The sequence below is a fragment of the Plasmodium malariae genome, assembly GCF_900090045.1.
Source record: "Plasmodium malariae genome assembly, chromosome: 1".
Classification (NCBI taxonomy): domain Eukaryota; phylum Apicomplexa; class Aconoidasida; order Haemosporida; family Plasmodiidae; genus Plasmodium; species Plasmodium malariae.
The window spans coordinates 1,021,855-1,048,603 of record NC_041775.1 but is presented as its reverse complement, the minus strand read 5'-3'; the positions used below and the strand labels follow the sequence as shown (position 1 = coordinate 1,048,603).

Genomic DNA, 26,749 nt, shown 5'->3' with positions numbered 1-26,749 from the left:
ATCATTTTTTATTTTATGCTGTACATAATTATAGATAATAATTGAACATGTGCGTGTGTTGTTTTATGTATTTTGAAAAATGGGAAGAAATAAGATCATTTTCCTTTTTTTTAAATTAAAAAAAACAAAATGAAATAAAAACAGAATAAAAACACGTAGAAAACTGGTAAATAAAAAAAGAAAAATTCTCCTACTTTTTGAATAATTCAATCAGCTGTTTTATTTTTTTATTTATTTTTTTTTTTTTTTAAATGGTCAAATTAGCTAAATTGTAGTTTACATTTATTTTTTTGTAGTAAAAAAAAAAAAAAAAAAAATACATGAATGTTCATATAAAAAATATTCTCTATACATAATTTTATATAATATATATATACATATGTACTTAAATAATATACAAACAAACATAAACATACGTTTACGTTTTATTGTATAAATTTTATTTTTTTAATATATGCACAAATTTATGTGGCGGTTTTTTTTTTTTTTTTTTTTTATAAGACCATATGTGTATATCCATTTAGGTGATTAAATATTTACCTAATGTTTGTAGCTTTAGAAAAATTCATAGATCATATATATATATGTATACTTATTTATATTTTAATGTATTATATAAATATATATATATATATTATATATGTATCGCTTCACTAACAAGCAATATTTGTTTTATATAATTATGATAAAATCATAAATATATTTTTCTTATTTTTACCTTTTTCCTTTTACTCTCAGTTATTATGACTTTATGGTTAATTTTTTTTTAATTTTATTACTACAATATCATTATTATATGTTTATTATGTTCAAGGGAGTTGGACTCTTTTCCCATTTGCATTATTCATATGAACAATTGTATGCAAATATACATATGTCATATTTGTACAGTTATGTGTACATATATGAGTACATTTACCTATTTATATATCACCACGTACAAGTATAATTGCGCTTACGGAGGATAAAAACGTCATTATAGAATCCTATGAAAAAGTAAATTTAACTGTCATGAGAAAAAAAAGTTTGCTTTATTATGCCAAAAAATTTACAACATAGATTTAAACATTTATTTTGTAGTAGGTAAAACATAATATATGCAACGTAATTATAACTAAATACATATGTATTTGTATATATATTATATATATATATATATATATATATGTATATGTGTACGCGTATGTATTACATGCAAACTTTTTTTTTTTTTAAACTAGTTCAACATATTACATTAAGGGCTTTAAAAAAAAAAAAAAAAAAAAATTCATTATTTTCCCTCATAGTAATTTGATGCCAATTAATTAAAATATTATATTTTAAAAAAAAAAATTTTAAGTTTAGTTAAAAGTTTATCATTTTTTCGTTTAAAAATAATTTTTCTCTTTTTTTTTTATTTTTGTTTATTTTAAAATTTTTACATTTTCATATTTGCTTATATTCACATTTTCATATTTGCTTATATTCACATTTTCATATTTTCATATTTTCGCATTTTCATTTTTTCATATTTTTTCATTTTCTTATTTTCTTGTTTTTTGTAAAAAATTGTAACATCAATAAGAAGACTGTATTTGCTACTAAGTTTTTTTTTTTTTTTTAATTTTCACATGGCATGCAATTAATTAATGGAATCATTTATACTTTTTTTTTTTCCTTTTTTTTTTTTTTTTTCAACATGTATACATGCTTACATGTACTAGTACATATACGTTTATGTATATGTAAGTGTATACAAATTTGAAAACATAGCAATCAGCAGATTGTGATTGTGGTACAAGTATACATATTTATTACATGTACTTGTATATTTTTGTACATATAAGTACATATATATATACATATATACATGTGTACCGTGAAGTATATATGTAGATAGAAACCAAAAAACAACCTGGTAATTTATTAAAAGTTTAATGTATAATATAAATACGTAAACTATTTTAGAGACAAAAAAAAAAAAAAAAAAAAAGAAAAAAAAAGATTTTTTCACTCATTTACTCACCCCTTAACGCTTCTTTTTTTAATCAAAACAAGAATTTGTTTTTGTAAAAAAAAAAAAAAAAATAAGCGTATAATGGAACGATTTTTTTACGTTATTCCATATATATGTACACATATGGATATATATAAATACCTTTACACATATGAATTAATATAAATATTTGTACACGTACGGAATTATATAAATACATGTACATATGTATTATATACATATATATTTTTGCGTACATACAAAAGTAAATATATATATATTTCACGCTCGCGCAAAAATGAGCGCAGCTTTGTTTTAAATGTAGATGTTTTTCTTCCACCAATTTTTGTTACATTTTTACATGTAATAACCATTTGTAAATTTTATATTCATTTGTTTATTCGTATTTATTTATTTTTTTTAAAAAAAAGGAAAAAGAAAAAATAGGAGAACAGAAGAGCAAAAAGTAATATAAATATAGAAGAGCTTATGGAAAGCGAAAGAAAAAAATAAATAAAAATAGGAATATAAGTATAAATGTAAGTATAAATGTAAGTATGAATGTAAGTATGAATGTAAGTATGAATATAAATATGAATCTAAATATGAATCTAAATATGAACATAAATATAAATTTATATATGAACATAAATACGAATTTAAATATGAATATAAATAAAAATATAAATAAAAGCGTAAATAAAAGCGTAAATATAAATTAAAATAAAAATATAAATATGAATAAAAATATATATAAAAATATATATATAGATATAAATATTAATAGAAGTAAAAATGTTAAAAACAAAATGTGAAAACTTTTTTTTTTTTTCATTCATATAAGTTTGTACTTGTAATAATAATTTCTAAATTTATGTTTTTTTTATTATTTCAATCATATATGTTTATATAGACAACAAATATATATTTTTTATTTAACGATAGCACTTATAGTTTATTCGTCAGTTAACATTTAAATGTTCTGCTGATTGTAGAAGTGTGCGTGTAGATATATAACTGCATATGTGTATATGTAAGGATATGTTTATCTTTCTATCCTTTTCCTTTATGTATGTATTTAAACATGTATGTATTTAAGCATGTATGTATTTAAGCATGTATGTATTTAAGCATGTATGTATTTAAGCATGTATGTATTTAAGCATGTATGTATTTAAGCATGTATGTATTTAAGCATGTATATATTTAAGCATGTATGTATTTAAGCATGTATATATATATATATATATATATATATGCATGGGTAGGTGTAATAATGCTGAACGACTACTCTATAAATTAATTTTGTTACATATACTTGCATTTATATAAGTATAAATATATTTCCCTCTTGTTTTTATGTAAATGTGTTTGCATCTAAGTTACATCTATATGTTAGCTTTAATTCGATACAACACCAATTAATTTGAGCTTAGTTAATTTTTGAAGTGTAAATATACATGCATATGTATGTATGTATGAGTATGTATGCATATATATATATATATATATATGTATGCGTATATATGTATGTATTTGTATTTATGTATGTGTGTATAGGTATATACTCATTTCTACTTGTGTACACATATATGCCCATATCGATACGCATAGAGTTTTTCTCAAAATTAGAAGGAATATTAAAACAAATAACAGAAAGATCAAACATACACTATTTAATAAACACGTGATAGGTACGTATGTGCTCCTCATCCATTTGACTATATACGGCGGATTTGTTTGTTTAGAGCAACGATGCAACCTTTATGGTATTTAACGCTACTAAATATTCAAAGTTTATCAGTTAAAATTTAAATTAGTTTATTAAAAATTGGAAACTATCAGCCAAAAAATTAAATATTTAGCAAAGAAGTAGTAACAAAATAGCATCAAATTAATAACGAAGAAGTAGCAAGTTAGCAAATAAATAAAGCAAAAAAATCGGAGGTTGATTATTACGTTCCACAAATAAACGTCCCTATATTATAATTAAGAAAATGAGAAAGACTATGTTGCACCTATTATATTTTCACGTATAATGTTAAATTGTATTTTCTTTATAATTTTTTTTTTTTTTTTTTTGCCCGAATTGTAAGTAAGCTTTTCTCAAAATTCGAAGCATATAATTACCACAAAAAAAAAATAATAAATAAATAAAAAATAAAAGAAATAAAAAAATTAAACTGAAATAAATAGAATTAAATTAAATAGAAGTAATGTAAATTGAGGTAAACCAAATTGAAGTAAAGTAAATTGAGGTAAATTATATTGAAATAATTTTCATTAAATTATATTCAATCTAGATAAGGTGCAAAATAAGGGATAATACACGAGAAAAATTCTTATTCCTATGAGACTTGCATGCAGGTACAATGGAAAGAGAACATACTACAAGAGCGACAGTCCTATATATTACACAAAGCAAGAGTAACCACAGAAGGGAAGCACATCATCTCTATATTGGGAGATGGAAGCTAAGAGAAAAAATAAGAAAACAGGTAAACGAAGAAATGAATGGTCATAATGTTAGGAAGCTCGTTCTATTAAGTAAAAGGAACACCCCTGTGAAATATAAAAATCGATATATTAAAGTAAAAAAAGCAAATAACGATATATTTAAAAGGGTATATGTAAAGTTAAGAGGCGTTAATAATTGTAGTAGTAATAATAATTGTAGAAGTAATAATAATTGTAGTAATAATAATAATTGTAGTAGTAATAATAATTGTAGTAGTAATAATAATTGTAGTAGTAATAATAATTGTAGTAGTAATAATAATTGTAGTAGTAATAATAATTGTAGTAGTAATAATAATTGTAGAAGTAATAATAATTGTAGAAGTAATAATAATTGTAGTAGTAATAATAATTATAATACCACTTTGAAAGACTATACAAATAGAGCCAAAAAAAAAGAGAAGGCAAGAAAAAGGAGTGAGAAAAATAACTCGAACAGAATTATTTATTTTACATTTAATAATCGTATAGACACGAAGCGACAACAAAATGGTATTATAAAAAAGAATGAAAAAAATGAAAAAGAAAAAAAAAAGAAAGAAAGAAAAAAAAAAAAAAAAAAAAAAAAAAATAGCTTTACATGTGATGAACCGCATTATTCCTCTTGATAAAAAAATTATGAACAGGGATAGGAAAAAAAGAAATAACGCAGATTTTGACATTTTTCGTATGAATGAAAAAAAAATTTTCAAAGATGAATACAATTTCAATATAAATAATATGGGTAGCAATAAATTAATATATGATGCTGTTAATTTTGGATGTAACAGCACCATTTTAAGAAAACAAAATAATACTATCAAAAGTTTTAGAAATGTAAATGGATTAATAGACGAAGGGATAATATTTGAAAAAAAATCTTTACTAAAAAAAAAAGCAAATGAATGCTTATGGAGCATGCAGAAATATGATAACTCGTTAAAGAATCATTCATATTGCCTTATTCATGATAGTACTAATGTCAATGATGAGTCTTTCCCTGGTAATACTAATGACAACAATAGTAGTACCCGTAACAACGAGATGAATAATGAAATTATTCCTTATGATGATAATCGGGGCAAAAATAATGGCAGTGACAACAACAAAGGGGATAGAGAAAATGAAGGTGATGGAGGAGATAACAGTAACGATAAAGATGAAGATAAGGAAGATGATGATGATAAAGAAGATAAGGAAGATGATGATGATAAAGAAGATAAGGAAGATGATGATGATAAAGAAGATGAGGAAGACGATGATGATGAAGAAGATGAGGAAGACGACGATGATGAAGAAGATGAAGAAGACGATGATGAAGAAGACGATGAGGACGAAGAAGTAGACAACGAAGACGACAAAGACGATGGGAGAAAACAAAACATGAAGCGCATAAAACGAAGCAGGAGCTTTAAATCGAACAGCACCATGTATACAAGCGTAAGTAGCGAACTGTCAAATAGTCATTACCGAAAAAGGAAAGTGTCTAAATGTTTGTCTACGTCAAATGACAATGATTCGCTGATGTTTAACCTGTTCGATGACGAGTTAACTTATTTTTACCCCAACAATTCAAATAGTTTTAATTTCACAAGCAGCGATTATGACGAACCTGAAGTGTGCATCGGCAATAACAGCAATGATGTTGGTATTAATAATGTTAACGGGAATAATATTGGCGGAAATAATATTGGCGGAAATAATATTGGCGGAAATAATATTGGCGGAAATAATATTGGCGGAAATAATATTGGCGGAAATAATACTGGAGGAAATAATACTGGCGGAAATAATACTGGCGGAAATAATACTGGCGGCAGTGGTAACAGCAACACTGTTGGTAGTAATAATAATGTTAACAGTAGACACAAAATTGGTCTGCATGGAGTAGCAGAAGGCGATGGAAATGATATTCAGGAGCATGTACATCAAGGTGATACGTCCTACTATTACACAAGAAGAAACAAAAATCAAGGGAACAATGGAGGAGAAAAAATTATTTACAAGGAAAGGGGTATGGGAACGAAGGATAATCGGATGGAGGAGTGTCGAATGAAGGATAGTCAGACGGAGGAGTGTCAACTAGAGAAGTATCAGTTGCAGCGACGGATAAGGGAGAATCATTGCATAGAAACGAAGCGTGGAACGAAGAGAAACGGAAAATATAACAACCCTTTAGCGTACAGCTCCTCGAGCGACGACATGTGCTCAGATAATTACAGCTCCAGTAGTGCAAAACATTTTTGCATGCATAAGAATAAGATAGATATTTCAAAAAGAAGAAATGACAATATATTTGTATATAAAGAGGAGAACATCCTTTTATTAAAAAAAGCTCATGAAAATAATAATACAAATTATAATGATATCATTTATCATATAAATACAATAATGAATGTAAATAAAAAAATAAAAGTAGTAATTATAGGTGCTGGATTATCAGGATTATCTGCAGCATATATTCTACAAAACCATAATATTGACGTGACGGTATATGAAGCCAGAAATAGAATAGGTGGGAAATTTGTTTTTTCAAAAAATTATGGAAAAAGGTATGTAGGGGAAGTGAACTTATATGTTAATAGAAATAATCCTCTAATAAATTTTTGTATAAAAAAAAATATATACACAAATAATATAAATCGTCATCTTTATAAACATTATATTTATTATAAGGACAAAAGGATCTATATATATGAATTGAGAAATGAATTTTTTAAAGTCATTAGTAAATTAAGAAATTATTATGAACATGTATGCAATTTGAAAACTTTTTCTGATATAAAAAATAAAAAAAAATTGTTATATGCTTCTCTAGGTGAAGTAATAACTGTAATAATACAAAAAATGAAAAAAGAAAAAAATTATAAATATATCTATGTGCAATTATATATATCGTATCTGGAGTCCCATTGCGGTATTAATATCTATTCCTTGTCAATACAGTACATTTTTCATAATATTAATTTTTTAGACATTTTTAAGAATATTTGCTGCACTTTCGAATTGACCAAAATTATAAAAAAATTAAAACAAAATGTAAGGATAGAAAAAAATAAAATTGTTAATAAAATTTATTCGTATAATGATAACATAAAACTTGGCTTTAAAAATCATGTGGACAGTAAGCTCTACGATTACTGCATTGTCGCGGTGCCCCTCGGGGTCTTAAAGGAGAGTGTGCGATATTATGGCAAGGGGGCAAGCAGAGGAACAGGAAACAAGGGAGGGGGAAGAAAGGGTGGAGGAAGCAAAATAGTAGGAAGCAGAGGAGTAGGTAACAAGGGTGACAGGGGAGGCACAAATTTAGAAGGTCAGGGTGAGTTGTCCCTTAAAAATGAGAACAACTATAAGATCATTAATGAGGGGAGTACTTGTAATGATTATGGAACGAACTGCATAACGAATGAGCATGGAAATTTGCTGGTAGTACGACGAGATGATAGAAACAAAGAAGTAGTTGACATAGAGAACAACGAACTGTATAATGTTAGTGACTACATTATTAACAATATAGACTTGACCACAAACGAGTTTAGAAGCAATATGCAAATGAAATGTGAAAGTGCGGGAAATGACTATTCGGGGGTAGAAGACTACAAGAATTGTCCCCTTGGATCGGTACACACGGCCAGTAATGTAGATGCACATGCAGGTGGAACTATAAAAGAAAATGTAAATGCAGTTATAAATAAAAATGAAAACATTAATGAGATGGGGGTAGTGGATCGAGGGGGAGAAGCGAATCAAATGAATACTAATAGCATCTTTCCCCACAAAAACAGCGAAGTGCAGGTAAGGAAGTCTGGCAAGGAGGACGGGCCTCGTACCGAGGGGGGGTACATGAATCGCGTTAAATGCAGTCATCACAATGAAAATATAGTGGATGACAGCAACACATACTTGTATAATAAAAGAGAACCGTTTAAATATGATGAAGAGTACACGGAAAAATCGAATAAGCTATCCCCATTTGACAGAGAAGGTAGGAAGGAAAAGGAGGAACATCAAGAAAAAAATAGCTATAATATCCAAATTAATAGCACATTTGTTCATAAAAAAGAAGCTAAAGATAATAAGTCGACAAAAATGGCCTTTCCAAATAAAGAAAAGACACAAAGAAAGAAACAGATAGAACACATAAAAAAAAGACAAAAGGGAAAGAAAAAAAAATACTCAAGAAAAAATAAAAAAATAAAAAATTTTTTACAAGAACGAAATACTGGATTAATAGAATTCATTCCTAAATTACCTGAATGGAAAGTGAATAGTATTAAAAGATTAAAAGTTTCAAAAAACAATAAAATTGTTATTACTCTTAAGGAAAGAATTATCAATAGCGACCAGAATGTAACTATATTTTTTAACCAGTCCAAGGGTGGAAAGAGAAGGAGCACATGGGGAAGAGATGCATTTGACAGGGACTCAACGGACGGTGCGCTAAAGGCGATAGGTGAAAGAAGCAGTTACCACGATGGTAGAGATTGCAGCTACAGTAACTACAACAACTATTGCAACTCTAACTTCAAATGTCATTGTAACTGCAGGGGGGGCGAGTCCTCGAACGTGCTAGAAACAAATAGAGGTATCGACAGTGCACAGTATAACTTGAAGGACAAAGATGTCCAGAATAAGGAAGCAAACATAGAAGCAGTAGACACAAAGGAGACCGAGTGCGGGAAGAAGCAGGAGCTGGAGGAACTACGACTAGACTCCCATCTTAGCAGCGGAAACGAGCTTCTTATCAATTATTTCACTCATGGAAATATAAATTCAAGTGAAGAACTGCGTTCCAATGCCAACCAGATAAATGGATTGACAAATATGCCCAATGACATTTCGAGCGCAGAGAACATTATTCCGCATATTAAGGAAAACGGGGTGAATGAAGTGAACGATATGAGTAACGTGTGTAACGTGAGTAACGTGAGTAACGTGAGTAACGTGAGTAACGTGAGTAACGTGAATAACGTAAGCAACGTAAGCAACGTAAGCAACATGAATGGGGTTAACGATATCAGAGGAAGTAACAGGTTCTCGTTAGCTTATGAGAAGGAGAGTACAGTGATAAAGTGCTTAAAGAAAGGGCGTTTAATAGACAGTGGAAAACACTATATATCATATACCAACGAAAGAGAGATAAAAAAGTACAGTCACATGACAATTTATAGCACGCATCCAGTTATAGCGCTCTTTTTAAGAAAGAAATATAGTAAAGCAATAATTCGAATGAAACGAAAGAGAGTAATAAATGATTGTAGATATTTTTTAAAAAGTATATTACCACATGTGAAAATAGAAAAGATAATTTTTTATGATTGGATGAATAACAAATTTTCTAGAGGAGTAAACTCCTTTTTAGGGAAAAATGGTTTAATAATAGATAAAGATATTTTGTCATTTCCAGTGAGTAATAGATTATTATTTGCAGGAGAGCATACACATAATAGTGATTGTAATTCTTTGGTCAGTGCCTTTCTGAGTGGCAAGAGGGAGGCATATAGAATAATTGAAAAAATTAATAAAGTAGTGTACATGAACAAGTTGACAAAGTGTTTTTACAACAGAGATGAAGTGACAGTAGGCACACCATTGATGCCCGATTGGGGAGAGGAAGGATTAGGTGCTTCATCAGGAGTGGAAGGAGCAACAGCAGTGGCGGTAGGAGCATATTCAGGAGCGACTAGCACACTAGAAATTCCAAACGGTAGAGGATACATAAAACATTGCAAAGAAATAGTAATAAAAAACATTGAAACTGATTTTTTCGTATATATATATGATGATGAAGTAATTGGATTAAATAAAAATGAATATGAAACTTGGTTTGATAATGTAAGATGTATATTTTGTAATCAGACTCAAACGATAAGCAAATATTTTATAGGTATTATAAAGTTGAAACATAGAAATGGGAAATATTTAAAATATACTTGTCATAAAGATTGTTTGTATTTCAATAATTACACATATAATCATACATATGGTAATAGATATTTCAATTTAACAATTTTGTTTAATCATTTATTTCATAAAAAATGTTCAGTCTGTTTACTAAATTTTCCATCATTAAAATGTAGTATTTACAATTGTAATAATTTTATTCATTTAAATTGTGCATATAGTTATTTATCATGGCCTAATTTCTGCAAGACAAGTAGACATGAAATACTCTACTGTTACAAACATCAATATATGCATGGTCTTTACCACAATTATTATGAAGAACATTGTGTTCGAAGAAGGAGGAAATGTTGTATCACTGGAGGGTTGTGCCACAAGGAAAAATGCACAACGAGGAGAAACCAGAGAAAAAGGAGAAGAAATAAAGTAAATATGAAAAAGAGTAATCAAATTGGTGATAGTAGCTCGTGTAATGGTAGTACTAACAGTGGTAGCCATAATGGAAGTAGTACTAACAGTGGTAGTTACAACGGTAGTGCTATTGACAGTGGTGGAAGCCATAACACTGGTATTAATGATAACTATGATGATAACTATAATGATAATTGTGTCAAACGAAACAACGAAATTAATGACGATTGCAATATCGAGGGAAGTCACAACGTTATCGGTATGATTAGTAAGAGCAGAGACCACCAAGTTATGCATTCTAATATACACAGGAAAAAAGTGTACACTATTTTGGACCACAACACAGAGAAAGAGTACAATCAGTCGAAGGAGGATTCCTACATTTGTAAAAACAAACGCTGCCGAAGAGCTCTCAGGTATAAGAACATTCATTATGCTTATAATGTCCAAAGCGATGAATACCCAGGTAACTTTATTAACCCTAGAAGAAAAAGCCATAACAAACATAGTAGTACGAAGAGACCATTTATAGATCATCTGAGTGACAATGTGCATTCGAATATTAGCAAGTTTTTATCCTATTACCAAAACAAACATAATAGTAATTCATATATGGACTTGTCAACTATTCTAAAAAATGTTAATTATATAAATGACAACCTGTTCAGATATATGATCAAAAAATATAGAAGGATGTTTCCTCAGCATTGTTGTAACCATAATATACTATGCAGTAGTAGTTACAATTGTTATTATAATATTAACGAAGAGAAAAAGAAGTTTATAGATAGAAGTTTGCTAGGCTTGAAATATTTAAATAAAAATATTTGCGCTCTAGAGCAAGAAAGATGTACACATGTCGACATCAGCAATGATGGTGGTGTGTATAGTGAGCATGATGAGTATGGTATGCATAATGCCTATAGTATGCATGATGTGTATGGCACGCATGGTAAGTATGGTGCACATGGTAAGTATAGTGCACATGGTGAGTATAGTGCACATGGTGAGTATAGTGCACATGGTGAGTATAGTACACATGGTGATTATAGTACACATGATGAGCGTTGTAATCGTGGTTATCGTGATAAACTTGTAGAGGGAAATTACGAGGATTTAGAAAATGGCATTAATAATAAGAACAATGAAAGCAGTTACAGGAACAATATTAGGAAGAACGGGATGCATATGAATAATGCCCACTTGAATGATAATGTTATTGGCAATAACATTGACGATCATATTGATGATCATATTGACGATCATATTGATGATCATATTGACGATAATGTTGACGATAATGTTGACGATAATATTGTCCATAGTATTGGTCATAGTAGTGGTCATAGTATTAAAGATAACAGTGAGAATAACAGTAATAGTAATGGTGATAACATTGATCAGAATGACAGTAGTAATGTTATACCATATACGTTTACTTATCAACAGCAAACCCCACCGAGTCATCTCAGCAGTCTGCATACCACTCTGTTTACGAAGGAACATATTGAATTTTTGAAAAATATGCAAAAGAATAGTAAAAGGAATATGACGGCAAGGACCAGCAGGCATAATTACATCTTCTGCAGAAGCGGTGAAGATGTACACGTATGCACAAGTGATAACTGTAGAAATAGCAATTACAATCGTAGCATTAACATGCACAATAGAAGTAACAGGTATAGTGATAACATTGGCAAGAATGGATGCTACGACGGTAGGAATGGCCACCTGAGAAGAGAAGGGGGAAATTATGACGATAATTACAACAGTGAATATAATAATATTAATAATAATAGTATTAATAATAATAGTATTAATAATAATAGTATTAATAATAATAGTATTAATAATAATAATATTAATAATAATAATATTAATAATAATAATATATTAATAATAATAATATTAATAATAATAATAGTATTAATAATAATAATATATAATAATAATAATAATAATAATAATAATAATAATAATAATAATAATAATAATAATAATAATAATAATAATAATAATAATAATAATAATAATAATAATAATAATAATAATAATAATAATAATAATAATAATAATAATAATAATAATAATAATAATAATAATAATAATAATAACAGTAACAATTCAAATAACGAGAACCCCTTTTTGCAGTCCGCAAATGTTGGAGCATTAAATAGTAAGATGCAGCAAGCTAAAGAAGCATACTATAGTAATGAAACAAGGGATAAGGATGAACGTAAATCTAATAGCTGTCAATTGCATGGGAAACAGAAAAACAACTACATGGGTGAAGAGAATAACCATGTTCTAGTAGAAAACAGTTATATACCCCCAAAGGACATAAAAAAAACGAACAAGTCGATGAATCAACTCGATAAGATGCTCTCAGCATATAATGCAAATAACAGTTTAGTGTACCGTTTAATTTATAATTATTATAAAGAAATAAATAAAACGAAACAAGAGTCAATGCATTCCTATTTTCACCCCTCTGATGAAAATAAGCAAAGTAATGAAATTCATGCTGAAAGCAGTAGCATCCACCAACCTAGTAAGCACCCATATGATGATCACGTTATGAAGCATAAAAACGCGATCACTACTGCAGAACAGGGAAGCATGTACGAAAGTAAGCGCGATAAGTATTATATGCACGAACACAACGATAGCGGTAGAGGGACCTACACCAAAAGCAGTCGAAAAAGTAGTACGCCTAATAATATCAATACTCGTGGTAGAAAAGTGAAGGATATGCCCTCCACGTATGACAGAAGGGAAAACAGAGTAGATAACATAATGGCCGATCGAACGAACGACCGAGTGAACGACCGAGTGAACGACCGAGTGAATGACCAAGTGAATGATCGAGTGAATGATGACGTACATCATTTGAACAAATTCCTTTTCAAGGCTGTAAACCATAACAACTTAAATGAAAACAAAAACAAGCCTTGCAGCAATTATGCGCACATACAAAATGAAACGAAATTAGGGTTAGAAATTTTGAATCCTCCTCCTCTTCATTCAAGTGGCGAATCCAATAAGAGTAAGACTTATGTACTGAGTAATAATACAAAAAGCAGCGATAACGTAAACAAACACGTTAGTGCGAACATAACCAATATTGGTGGAAAAGGCAGCGATATAGTTAGTGATGTAGTTAGCGGTGCAGTTAGTGGTCACAGTAGCAGTAGAGCTGCCAAGGATCCGAAGGACAGTGCTCTTTTAAATCCGTTCGATTTGAAAAACAATAAAGGAGGAGTGGACCATAACAAATTAGAGTTACTGTACAAATTATATCTGGAACACATATATATAAATAATAAAAGTAAAAAAAAAAATATGAACATGCAAAAGGAAAATAATGAAAAATTATTTCGAAACAAGTTGTTAGAGAATTACTACCAAATACTGAATGGTAATTTGAACTCGCAGAATTTTAATAAAAATTATATAATGACAAATGAGCAGTTAGGAGCAGACAAAAATGTCAAGAATGATGTTAAAAGGAAAGGAAAAAAACAAGATTCCTTTTATTTGTCCAAGAAGAAGGAATATACTAATAACACGATTCCAGAGGAGGAGGGAGAAGCCCGCGACGAGAAAGAAACAAGCATATCGAATATGTCAAACGTGTCGAATGAAGAAGAAGACAGTGCGAACATTTTTAAAACATCCTCAAAGTTAGAAGATAATGTGTACAATAGAAGTGAACCATTTACTACTCATATACCTCTTACATCCCTCACACACTGTATGGACTCATTCGGAGTGAGCAGCAAAAGTAAGGGGAGCAAGTATCGTAGTGTAGATAACGATGATCAGCGCTTTGTTTATGAACAATTTGATGGCGAGGTAAATAAGTCAACTACAGATTTTTTAAATTTAGAAAATAACGAAATGAGTTTAGAGGAAAGTAATAATGAAACAATGTATAGGAGCACCAAAGAGATGAACGATTTAAAAAAGCGCTTACTTTATCATAAACGAAATCATAATAGGAAAAATGAAAAGGATCATCCGAATACTGCACCCAAAGCAGAAGCAATGAAGACACAACATGAAAAGAACGTAATGGAGAATATATATATGGTGGATGAAAGCATAGCAGAAGAAGAAGGAGAAGGAAAGGGAGGACAAGAACAGAAGCAACAGAAGCAGAAACAGAAACAAAAGCAACAACAACATAATGATGAGCTTCTTTTCGAAAAAGAAAAAAAGAAAAAAAAAAAAAAAAGAAAAAAGGAGCAAACAGCAGAGGAAATGTATCATTTCAAAACACAAATGATGTATGATCAACTGAAAAATACTGATTCTTATAAAATTTTTAAAGACTTAGATGTCAAAAATAAAGAGCATATGATATCCCTTCTTTTGAATATGAAAAATGAAGCTTCAGTTGAACTTAGAAACGACAAAGGGGCAAGGAATGATATAAAGAATAATGAGCAGTTGAACAATCAAAGTAGAAGTGTTAGTTACCAAAAGAGTTATACTGATGAATATGTAAGCGATTTACCGAACGAAGGTGAAAGGGATCATTTCAAGGGGGACTACACTAGAAACGATGGTACTGTGATTGCTCCGGTTGCTCCAGTTGCTTCGGTTCCTTCTGCTTCTGTTTCATCCTTTGCTTCACCTGTGGAGGTTGGTCATAGCAGTAGTAGGGATGGGAAGACTGAGAACAGGAGGAATGTCTTATCATCTCATGTAAACAACGAAATCAAAGTCAGAAAAGGTCTAACAGATTCTAACTCAGTTGATTCAAAGTATAACCTAAGAAAAAAACATAAACATGTTAATTATGTTGTTATTGGAGGGGAACAAGGAGAGCAAAAGAAAAATGACAAACAAAACGAAGAACAAAATGAAGATCAAAGCGCAGGTCAGAACGTAGATATACAATTACCACTAAAAATACAAGAAGCAATAGGTTTCTCTCGTACAAATAATGTTAAAATAAGTGACAATATTATAAGCAATAATTTGAGCTCAACACGAGGGGGAAGATGTAGCGTTGGTAGTCATAGTAATACTGTCGGCAGTGATAGTACCATCGGTAGTAGTAGCAGTACTATAGGCAGTAGTAGTGGCATTAGTTCGAATGGGAATAATAAACACCCAGTCGGAACTAAGAAACAGCAATTCGAACAGTCGTCTCAAATTTGTAACGAAATGAAAAATGAAGAAGTAAAGAAGAAGAAAAAAAAAACAAAGGAAGTGGAGGAGAAAAAAAAAAAAAAAAAAAAAAAAAAAGAAATTATTTGAACAAAACAAATGGTTTAGTCAAACCAAATATGAAGCTTCTAACAAGTGCGCTTCTAATGCATAATGAAAAAAAGAATGAGGAAAAAAACATGACAATTCTTCCACCACATACATATGAATATCTAACGCATGTGGATTTTAAAGAACGAAATGATGACTGTTATTATAAGAATAAATATACCAACAACCAAGATAAAAATGATGCTGACCATTTCGATGATTCACTGTCTAATAAAATTAAAACAGATAGAAGTAACAACGATTCAGAACAGAATATTGTGTTTAGTGAGAGTAGACCAATGGACGAATATAAAAGAGGAAAGGAGGAGCTAAAAAAATATATGCTTCTTCATAGTGATTTACCTTCTGTTGGTCATAATACTTACGGAAATGGAAATGGAATTCATGGAAGCGATAACAACATAGTGATGTCAAGTATTAGGAACCGTACTACAGCACTGAGAGACGCACTAAAAAAGAATGCCCAAAGTAGAGTGAGCGAAAGTCAGAATGAAATGAACGAATATAAGAGCAATGTGGACGATATGTATAGCAGAGTGGGCGATGTGCACAGCAGAGTAAACGAAAGTCAAAGTAAGATGAAGGAAAATGCACTCGGTGAAAATTATTATGAACATGTTAATGTAAATAAGAAGAAAAATAATTTTGAAAAGATCATAGAACTGCTACATGCAAATAAAGATATGCTGACAGGGAAATATTTAAATGATATGAAAAATAATAAAAATACTGAATACTGTAATAATGTAAATATAGAAAAAATTATGGAAGAGGTTGTATTGCTTGCAGATGAACAGTTGTCAAAGGATCAAACTACAAATGATGTAATAAAGAGAAAAAATAGTAATAATAAAAAAAAACAAAGCAGTCATAATAATTTTGATCCTTTAAAAAATTTCCCTTATGATGAGAAAGCTATAAAAAAGAGTGTTAACATTACTGGAATAATGCCAATGGATAGTAACAGTGACAAAAGGAATAATAACATGCTTGATCAAGTTGACAAGAATGTAGAGAGAGGAACGAGTAATGGAAACGGGATTTGCAGCAGCATGGATGATGAATACTTGGTTGACAGCAGAAATGGAAAAACAGATACCAGAATAGATGATGACAAAGGTGTAGTCACACATACTAGTTGCAGTAGTAGTAGTAGACGTAATGCCATCATGCCTAACAATAACAGTGATAACGATAGTATGAAAAGGAAAGTTTTTTATGGTAACTGTTATAGCCAACACGATGAACACAGTGAGAAATATCAGAATACGAAAAATAAGAATAACACTGGCAATGATAATAATAATATTAGCAGCATCAACAATAATATTAGCAGCGTCAACAATAATATTAGCAGCATTAACAATAACAGTAGCAGCATTAACAATAACAGTAGCAGCATTAACAATAACAGTAGCAGCATCAACAATAACAGTAGCAGCATCAACAATAACAGTTGCAGTGGTAATACCGAGGTGTTACTACCGAACGACGGTGATATCGTCAATAAATATAAGGGCTATAACTTAAGTTCACTAGATGATATACAGAGTAAGTATGAAGTAGATCTAAATAGTAGCTTAATTGGAAAGCAAGCTACATACAGTATAATTAAATACAATTTAACAAAAAATAACCTTATTAATAACGTTTTAAGTGATATGAAATCTAACCTATCACAAAATAATTTGATGAAAAACATGAATAACTGTAGCTACCCAAGTGCATCCGATGAGACAGAGAATCTCCCACTTTATCAAAGAAAGAGGAGAAAGCTTTAGGTGAGCAGTTAAAAAAAAAAAAAACAAGCACATACTCATGTACATTCGTAACATGCACATTTAACATACATACTTTAACATACGTACTTAACATATTTGTATGTAAAATCGGCGTGAATTCATTTAAAGGCGATTTTTTCTGTTCACGTGCCTTTATTTACATCTTAAAATATAATTTAATTTTTATTCCTCTATTTCATGTAAAAATATGTGGGATATATATATATATATATATATATATATGTATATTCATTTTTTATTTGTACTGTAGTAAGACACACTTAACTAAAATATTTCAGTTATGTATAATATTATATACTTGCCCTTTAATTTTTTTTTTACCCAACACAGGCTTATGCACCGCATCAGAACGTATATTCGTTTTCACATACATACATGCACATGTGCATATATATATACATATACTTACCTATACATATATGCATACGTGTATACATTTTTATAAGCATTTTCTATTTCTATGTTATTGTTTTATTCTTTTAAAAAGCTATTTTAGTAAATCTTTTAATAGATATCTTTCAAGATTCCTTTTGTTCCTAAATTTTATTTGCATATATTTTTATGTTCCAAGTTCTCTTTAATATAACGGGAAAATAAGAAAAAATTGTTATATATGCACGTGTTATGTAAGTATACATACACATAATATATATATTAATGCATAAATACATATGTACACATATTTGTAGCCACAGCTACACCATTTGTTTCCTCTTTACACGTTTCTTCTATTATTAATATAATTATGTTTTCTCCTTACAACTCAGATGTAGTAATTAACTCATTGTTATAATTTTATCATGTGTTTTTAAAAAAAATATAACATAATACTGTACTCAAAATATACAAAGTAGCAAAATTTAAGTTTCATCTATTTTGTTCTTTTTGCCGTTATTCATAAAATGAAAAAAAAAAAAAAAAAAAAAAAAAAAACTCTGTAAATAAGTATATGCAACCTTATTCTTATTTTTGCTTAACGAATAATAGTTATATTACAAATTTTTTAACCAAAAAAAAAAAAAAAAAAATATATATATATATATATTACATACATATAATATATATACGTTTCTTAAAATATAGGAAAAACAGTAGCCCTCATTTGAATATAATTTATGTACACATTATTCCTTATTGTAAGGGGTCAGTTAATCAGTAAGAACAAAAGAATATGAGTTCTTTACCTATGTTCATTTCTCAATACTAAGAAAAACTGTGTGCTCAAAAGATGTTTGTTAAATTGGTATTATTAATTGTTCATTTTAAAAAATCAAAAGGTAAAAACAATAGAGATAACACAAAATATTGAAAAATGATGGCATAAATGGAGGGAGCAAATAAAGGATTAAAAAAATATATATATATATATATATAAATATATTACGCTCTAAAAATGAGAAACCAAAATGTACAAAATAGAAAAAATAAAAAGATCATAGATTAAAAAAAAAAAATTGCAAAAATTGGAAAAATAGTAACGCGCCAACAAATATATTAAATTTGCAACAGTCATTTTTTAAATTATAATAAATTTTTTTTTAAAAATTGAATTGCAGTGTTCTTTAATTTATTTTAAAAAAAAAGAAAAAAAGAAAAAAAGGAAAAGGAAAAAATAGTATATAGAATAATATAAAACTAGTTATATAGATATATATGTAGATATATTAATAGGCATATAAATAAATAGGAATATAAATAAATAGGAATATAAATAAATAGGAATATAAATAAATAGGAATATAAATAAATAGGAATATAAATAAATAGGAATATAAATAAATAGGAATATATATAAATATAGTAATATATAAAAATAGGCATGTAAATATATGTATATAAATAAATAGGTGTACAAATAGATAAATAAAAAGGTATATAAATAGATAAATAATAAATAGATATGTAGATAAATATATATGTATATGTATGTATGTAAATTTTCATGTACATTTATTATATTTAAACATGTATGTAAATAAATATATAAACTATAGATTATATGCAACTGGAAACTTCTTAATTTTTAAAAATTATAAAATAGTTTTTAATTAATACAATTTAATTATGTCAATTTAAGCAAAACTTGATTTCTCATTATTATAAATAATTAAATAAACCCTTCATTAAAATTTTCTACAATTTTATTACTTAAGCGTATGAACATTTATTATACCGAACTTGTTAAAAAAAAAAAAAAAAAAATTATGTACAAATATATATTTATATATTAATATTACATTTATTTTGTATAACAAAATTTTAACAGAAGATTTAAAAAAGCTTTTGCTAAAATATATGTAACTACTGCTGTATAGCTGTCAATTTTATTTAGTCCTTTTATTTGCACTACAATAATTTAAAATAAAATTAATAGTCTGTTGTATGCTCAAAATGAATATTCTTTTTTCTAGGGATAAAAGAAAATTGTTATTACCTATTTATGGTAACATTGATATATAAACTTATATTTTTTTTTTAAGTACAGTTTTTATTTTTAATTTATATGAAATGAAAATTTGACTCTATACATAAAAGTTATACGAAAATGTAATGTTATTTTCACACATATTATTAATTTGAAGTTAACATGCTTAAATGGTGAGTGCAGCCAAATATGAAAAGCTTTTCATTTTATTATGTTTGCTTAAAAAATTTTTTTTTTTTTTTTTCCCTTCCCTTCCTCTCCTTCACGTCATATTCTCGTTCCTTCTATGCCTTTTCCACATTTTCTATCTTCTATTTACTTTTTTATTTTTTATTTTTTTTTTTTGCTTATTTTGCTTGCCCTTTTTTGACGTTTTTGCCTTGCCTTATTTTGACTCCTCTTCACGCTATTACCTTTTCGCATTTTTTCCTTGCTTGTTCATTTTTTTTTTTTTTTTTTTTTTTTTTTTTTTTTTTGGTTTCCCCCATATTATGTACAGGTGTACAATAATATAAACATGCACATTCATATTTTTTGCATGAACAACACTACATGTTAAATGTTCATGTAAATTAGTGAGAGAACAACATTTCTCCAACCCCGCTTTACATAATATATTGAATAAAAAAACAAAAAAAATAGAAAAAACGGAAGAAACAGAAGAAATGTAAAAAAAAAAAACAAATATAACAGAAGAACAAAAAAAAACATATATAACAAAATAATAGAAAAAACATATATAACAAAATAATAGAAAAAACAAAAATAACAGAAGAACAAAAAAATAAAAATAACTGAAGAACAAAAAAATAAAAATAACTGAAGAACAAAACAAAAATAACAGAAGAACAAAACAAAAATAACAAAAAAATAGAAAAAATATAAAAAGCAGAAAAGGCAGAAAAAGCAGAAAAGGCAGAAAAAGCAGAAAAGGCAGAAAAAGCAGAAAAGGCAGAAAAAGCAGAAAAAGCAGAAAAAGCAGAAAAAGCAGAACAAAATAAAAATAACAAAAAAATAGAAAAAACAGAAAAAGCAAAAGAAAAAAAGGGAAAAAAGAATATCCTCCCCCTACTTCATATACACCCAGTTCACACATTAAAAATATGTGAGATAGTTTGTGACTGTACATACCTGTATTTTCTTACTCATGTACACATTAATTCATGCCTTCTCTGAAAAAGCAAACTTGAAGAACGGTTTATAAGAATCTAAATAAAACAAAAAAAGAAACAACGAAACAACGAAACAACGAAACAACGAAACAAAGAAACAACGAAACAAAGAAACAACGAAACAAAGAAACAACGAAACAAAGAAACAATCATATAATACAAAAAAAGAATAATCAAGGTATATATAGATGGTACAAAAAAGAATAAGCAATCTAAATAAGTACAAAATAAAGCATATATATAAGCAACGTAGTAGGACAAAGCTCAGTGCAAACATATAGTACGCACACAAGCATAAACACACATACACCACACGCAGCATAAAACGACTGCAAAAGATGGACGTGGAAAATACGTCACCCCTGAATCTCACAATGAGCAGTACTGATCATCAGTGCTTTGAGAGTGAGCCATTTTCGAACAACAGCATAACGTGGAAAGATAAATACGCAGAAACAAAAGAATTGTTGAGAAGTTATAATTTATTTTCAGACCATTTAATAAATTATAGTATCGATTTTTATTTCAACAAATTGGGTTTCAATAGATTTCACTTTGAGGAAACAAGCCCCGAGTTGATAAGTAAAGTAGTTGTGTGTATAATAACAGCAAAAATAAATGAGCAGTATTCCAGTGATAAGTATTTTCCAATTTTTGAAGAGAAACATGACAACTTTATATTTATAATTACACGAGTGTTTGCTGATGATAACAAAACGAGATTAAATTACAAGATGGAAAAGAAAATAGAAGAGAAATATTTCAATTTTAGTGATATGTCTAAACACTGCTACAGGTTAAAAAGTTTTAGATCAGTTCACTCGCTTTTTGATAAAGAGCATACATATCAAGAACCATTGAGAACCTATATATTAGAGCTTCCAACATATAATGATGATATAATTAGTGAAAATGAAACGGATTTAAAAAAGTTAACGGATGTAAACTTTTATAATTATATAAAAGGAACAAAATGTGAGGAAATTTATTACGAATTGAACAAAGCAGTACTATATGATTTAACTGGACAGTTCATACAAACGAATTATTATATAACATCCGAAACAACATTTTCTTTAACAATAGCTGTTAAGAGGAGTAATGTTATATCGAGCATTTTTTCACTAATAGGAGACTGCTTAAATATGCATAGATGTTTTTCGTATTCCAAGTATGTTGAACCGTTGAAGAATGGCGTTTTGTTAATAATATTAAATGTTAATGTAATTACTAATACAGAACAAGAAAGAAAAAATTTATTATTAGAAAGAAGGATACAGAAAATACTCAAGTCTTTGAAAACGTTGTGTTTATTTAATGACTCTAAGTTTATTCAACTATCAGTGAAGAGAATATTTACTGCAGAAGAGTCAGCATACATTTTTATTATTATTAAATTTATTGCTTTTTTTTCAACAAATTCTTTTTCTAGTTATAAAAAGGTGGAGAACGCTTTACACATGAGAAATGACAACAGTAGTAGTAGTAATTCTATTCTTAACGATTTTTACATAATCAAAGAAAAGCTAAAAAGTTCAAAGTATACCAAAGAGGAAATTTTAAACTGTGCTTTAAGTAATGTGAAAACGATTAAATTGCTCTTTGCTAATTTTGAAAGAAAATTAAATAAAAAGTATAGTAAAGAAGAACAACAACAAGAACAAAAGAAAAAAAAAAAAGCACAACCACATGATGATGACACGTCAGCATCATCACAGTATGAACATATTAAAGATAGTAAATATATTATTGATGAAATTGAAGATAATCATCATAAAAATATACTACAATATTTTTATATGTTTGAAAAATATGCAGTAAAGACTAATTTTTTTGTAATGCACAAAATTAGTTTTGCTGTATCTTTTGATGGTGCTTTGTTAAAAGATTCTATATATGATAGTCATCCGTATTCTATCGTTATGATTTTAGGATTACATTTTGTTGGTTTCCATATTCGATTCAGTAAAATATCTAGGGGAGGAATTAGAATAGTTATATCAAATAATATGAACTCGTATATGCACAATTATAACAATTTATTTGATGAAGCATATAATTTAGCATATACACAAAATTTTAAAAATAAAGATATACCAGAAGGAGGGAGCAAAGGAATTATTCTACTAGACGCAGATGTTTGCAACAATGCAAATACCAAATATATAAAAAATTTATGTTTCTACTCGTATGTTAATTCAATATTAGATCTACTAATTAATGAAGAACCTGAAAAGGTGCTCTCCGTTTCTGTAGGTTCAAGTAATGAAAAAAATTTTAATAACACCACTACGTTGGAAAATGCAAGTGTTGATGCAGGTCAGGAGAGGCTCCTTACACCTATGCCACATGTGAAAAGACTACATGCAATGAATAGAAGCGCGATGGACAACGGTACTGTAGGAAGCGGAGTGATAAGCAGCAGGGTGCAAAACAACGAACTGAACGATAACGATAACAGAAGCGACAATCGCAGTAATAGCAAAAGTCGAGCGGATAGTTGCCACGTGAACAGAAACAACAACAATATTATGAACGGCAGTAGAAGTAGAAGTAGTAGTAGTACCATTCGTAGCGGTAGTAGTAGTAGGAACAATAACAACAGTAATAGTAATATTGTTATTGATGATGGAGTAGTGGGAAACCATAGAGTAGAACACAATACAGGAGATAGGCAAAAAAGTAGCAGGTACTATTCATACATCAATGGAACAACAGAAGATGCTGTTCAAAAAATTATGAGCTCCAAACTTAACAAAAGGAGTGGTAGTAAAAGTGGCGATAGGATAGTGGTGGCTCTATCAGGAAATGGAAGAAAAAAATGTAATGGGAAAGAAGGAGAAAAGAATAAAGAAGCAGAGAAGAAAGGAGAAGAAGTAGTTGATGCTTCTGAGGTAGATGAAACTGTTGAAGAAGAGGATGAAGATTTAATATTTCTGGGACCAGATGAAAACACAGGTTCAGATCAACTTATGGACTGGGCATGTATAATTGCAAAGAAGAGAAATTATTCTTATTGGAAAACATTTTCAACAGGTAAGCTACGAAAAAATGGGGGAGTTCCGCATGACTTATATGGTATGACTACTCTAGGTATAGAAACATATATAAAAAAATTATGTGAAAAATTAAATATAAAAGAAGAAAATATAGCTAGATCTGTGGTTGGAGGTCCAGATGGAGATTTGGGTAGTAATGCCATATTACAATCAAAAACTAAAATAATTTCTATCATTGACGGTTCGGGAGTTCTATATGATAAAGAGGGGTTAAATAAGGAGGAATTAATACGACTAGCTAAAATGAGAAATGGTGAGCAGGAAAAAAAAAAAAAAATTATAAATAAAAAAAATAAGGTACAGAATGGATCTCTAAGCGGATCACAGAGAGGAGTAGTAGAGCAGACATCCACCGTGCCACAGAATAACAAAAGAGTAAATACGTGTTGCATATTATATGATGATAAGTACCTTTCAAAGAATGGATTTAAGATAGGTATTGAAGATCATAATGTAGAAATATTTGGAAAAATAATTAAAAGTGGATTAGATTTTAGAAATACGTTCTTTTTAAATCCACTTAATGCATGTGATATTTTTAATCCTTGTGGAGGTAGACCTCATTCTATTAACGTTTTTAATGTTAATAATATTATTATTAATGGTGAATGTATTTATAAATACATTGTTGAAGGAGCAAATGTATTCATATCAGATGATGCAAGGAATATTCTTGAAAGTAAAAATGTTATTCTCTTTAAAGATGCTTCCACAAATAAAGGAGGAGTTATATCTAGTAGTTTGGAAGTACTAGCTGGATTAGTTTTAAATGACAAACAGTATATCCAGTTAATGTGTTCTCCTGATAGTGATATAACACTAGTAGAAGAAAATGAGTTTATATTTATGAATCTTAACCAAAAAAAAAATCATTCACTTTCTTTTACAAGGTCGATGATTTTAAATGACGACGATTTGGAAATAGACACTTCTGCCGCTGCTGCTGCTGATGATAATGATGATGGCAAAGAAGGATATAAAGAGCAACATGATGTTAACAATACAGTAACACTTGATAATGAGGAGCATAAAGCAGCTGTCAGAGGGCAGAACCCACAAGAAGGAGGAGAAAACGTTTCCCACTTTTACAAAGAATACGTAAAAGAAATACAGAAAAAAATTAGGCATTATTGTGAGCTCGAGTTTGAATCCCTTTGGAGTGAAACAAGAAGAACAAAAACTCCTATATCACAAGCAACCAATATATTATCAAAAAAAATTAGCGAATTGAAAAAAGATATATTATCCTCAGATACCTTATGCACAGATTACAAATTGATGAAAAAGGTCCTTCGAGATGTTATACCACCAACCTTATTAAAAATTGTAACATTTGATCAAATTTTTGAAAGGGTTCCTTATATTTATCTTAGGTCCCTATTTGCATCTGCACTGGCTTCCAATTACTACTACTCCCAACAATTCCTGAATGACCTTTCTGTCTTTAACTTTTTTGAGTACATTCGAAAGATGCAGAGTCAGTGCGAAAATTAGGGGAATTTCACAAAAAAAAAAAAAAAAAAAGGGAAAAAAAGAAAAAATAATAAAATAATGAGAGAACTGAGCATCATATGTACATGCATACTTACATACATGCATACGTACATACTTGCATATATAAATGAAGTAGCGCGACTTGTATTTTCGTATTTAATCGTAAAGGTGAGACAGGTACAAATCTGAGGGGATGCTTATACAGTATACAGTAATAAAATATGTGTACATAATTTGAATAAAAGTATTTGCTCATTACAGTATATACACTACTGCCTCTAGCATCGTGCAAACAAACACATAAATGCTAACATGAGAGAAAATTGCAAATGGGAAAAAAATGTGAGCATCTCGGATGCTTCTCAAATTGTGAAAAAATATTCCTTCCCCCCTATTATTTTTGCTTCCATACTTTTTTACCTTTTTTGTATTTGCATTTAATAACAGCGAAAACGACCAATTCCTCCGTGCGGTCGCTAATATATATATATATATACATGCCACACAGCAAATGTGTTTATTTTTATTTTATTTTATATTTTATTTTTATTTTTTTTCCTCACCCCACTCATTATACATGTAATTCGTTTTTGCAAAATGTTTGGTAAATGATTTGTATTTATTCGCTTATTTATTTGCTTATTTATTCGCTTATTTATTCGCTTATTTATTTGCTTATTTATTTGCCTATTTATTCGCTTATTTATTTGCTTATTTATTCG

The 26,749-nt window shown here is 28.8% G+C and overlaps 2 protein-coding genes across 2 annotated transcripts; both read left to right on the top strand.

Annotated features, from left to right (window-relative positions):
* Positions 1 to 5,161: 5,161 nt before the first annotated feature.
* Positions 5,162 to 17,856, top strand: PmUG01_01030000 (conserved Plasmodium protein, unknown function; the record flags this gene model as incomplete). Its single annotated transcript, XM_029008538.1, is given in 2 exon segments — positions 5,162 to 16,033; positions 16,048 to 17,856. The coding sequence occupies 2 exon segments, from the start codon at positions 5,162 to 5,164 to the stop codon at positions 17,854 to 17,856; spliced, it is 12,681 nt and encodes a 4,226-aa protein (XP_028860088.1).
* A 3,956-nt stretch (positions 17,857 to 21,812) lies between these two features.
* Positions 21,813 to 26,027, top strand: GDH3 (glutamate dehydrogenase, putative; the record flags this gene model as incomplete). Its single annotated transcript, XM_029008537.1, has 1 exon — positions 21,813 to 26,027. The coding sequence occupies one exon, from the start codon at positions 21,813 to 21,815 to the stop codon at positions 26,025 to 26,027; it is 4,215 nt and encodes a 1,404-aa protein (XP_028860087.1).
* Positions 26,028 to 26,749: the final 722 nt, after the last annotated feature.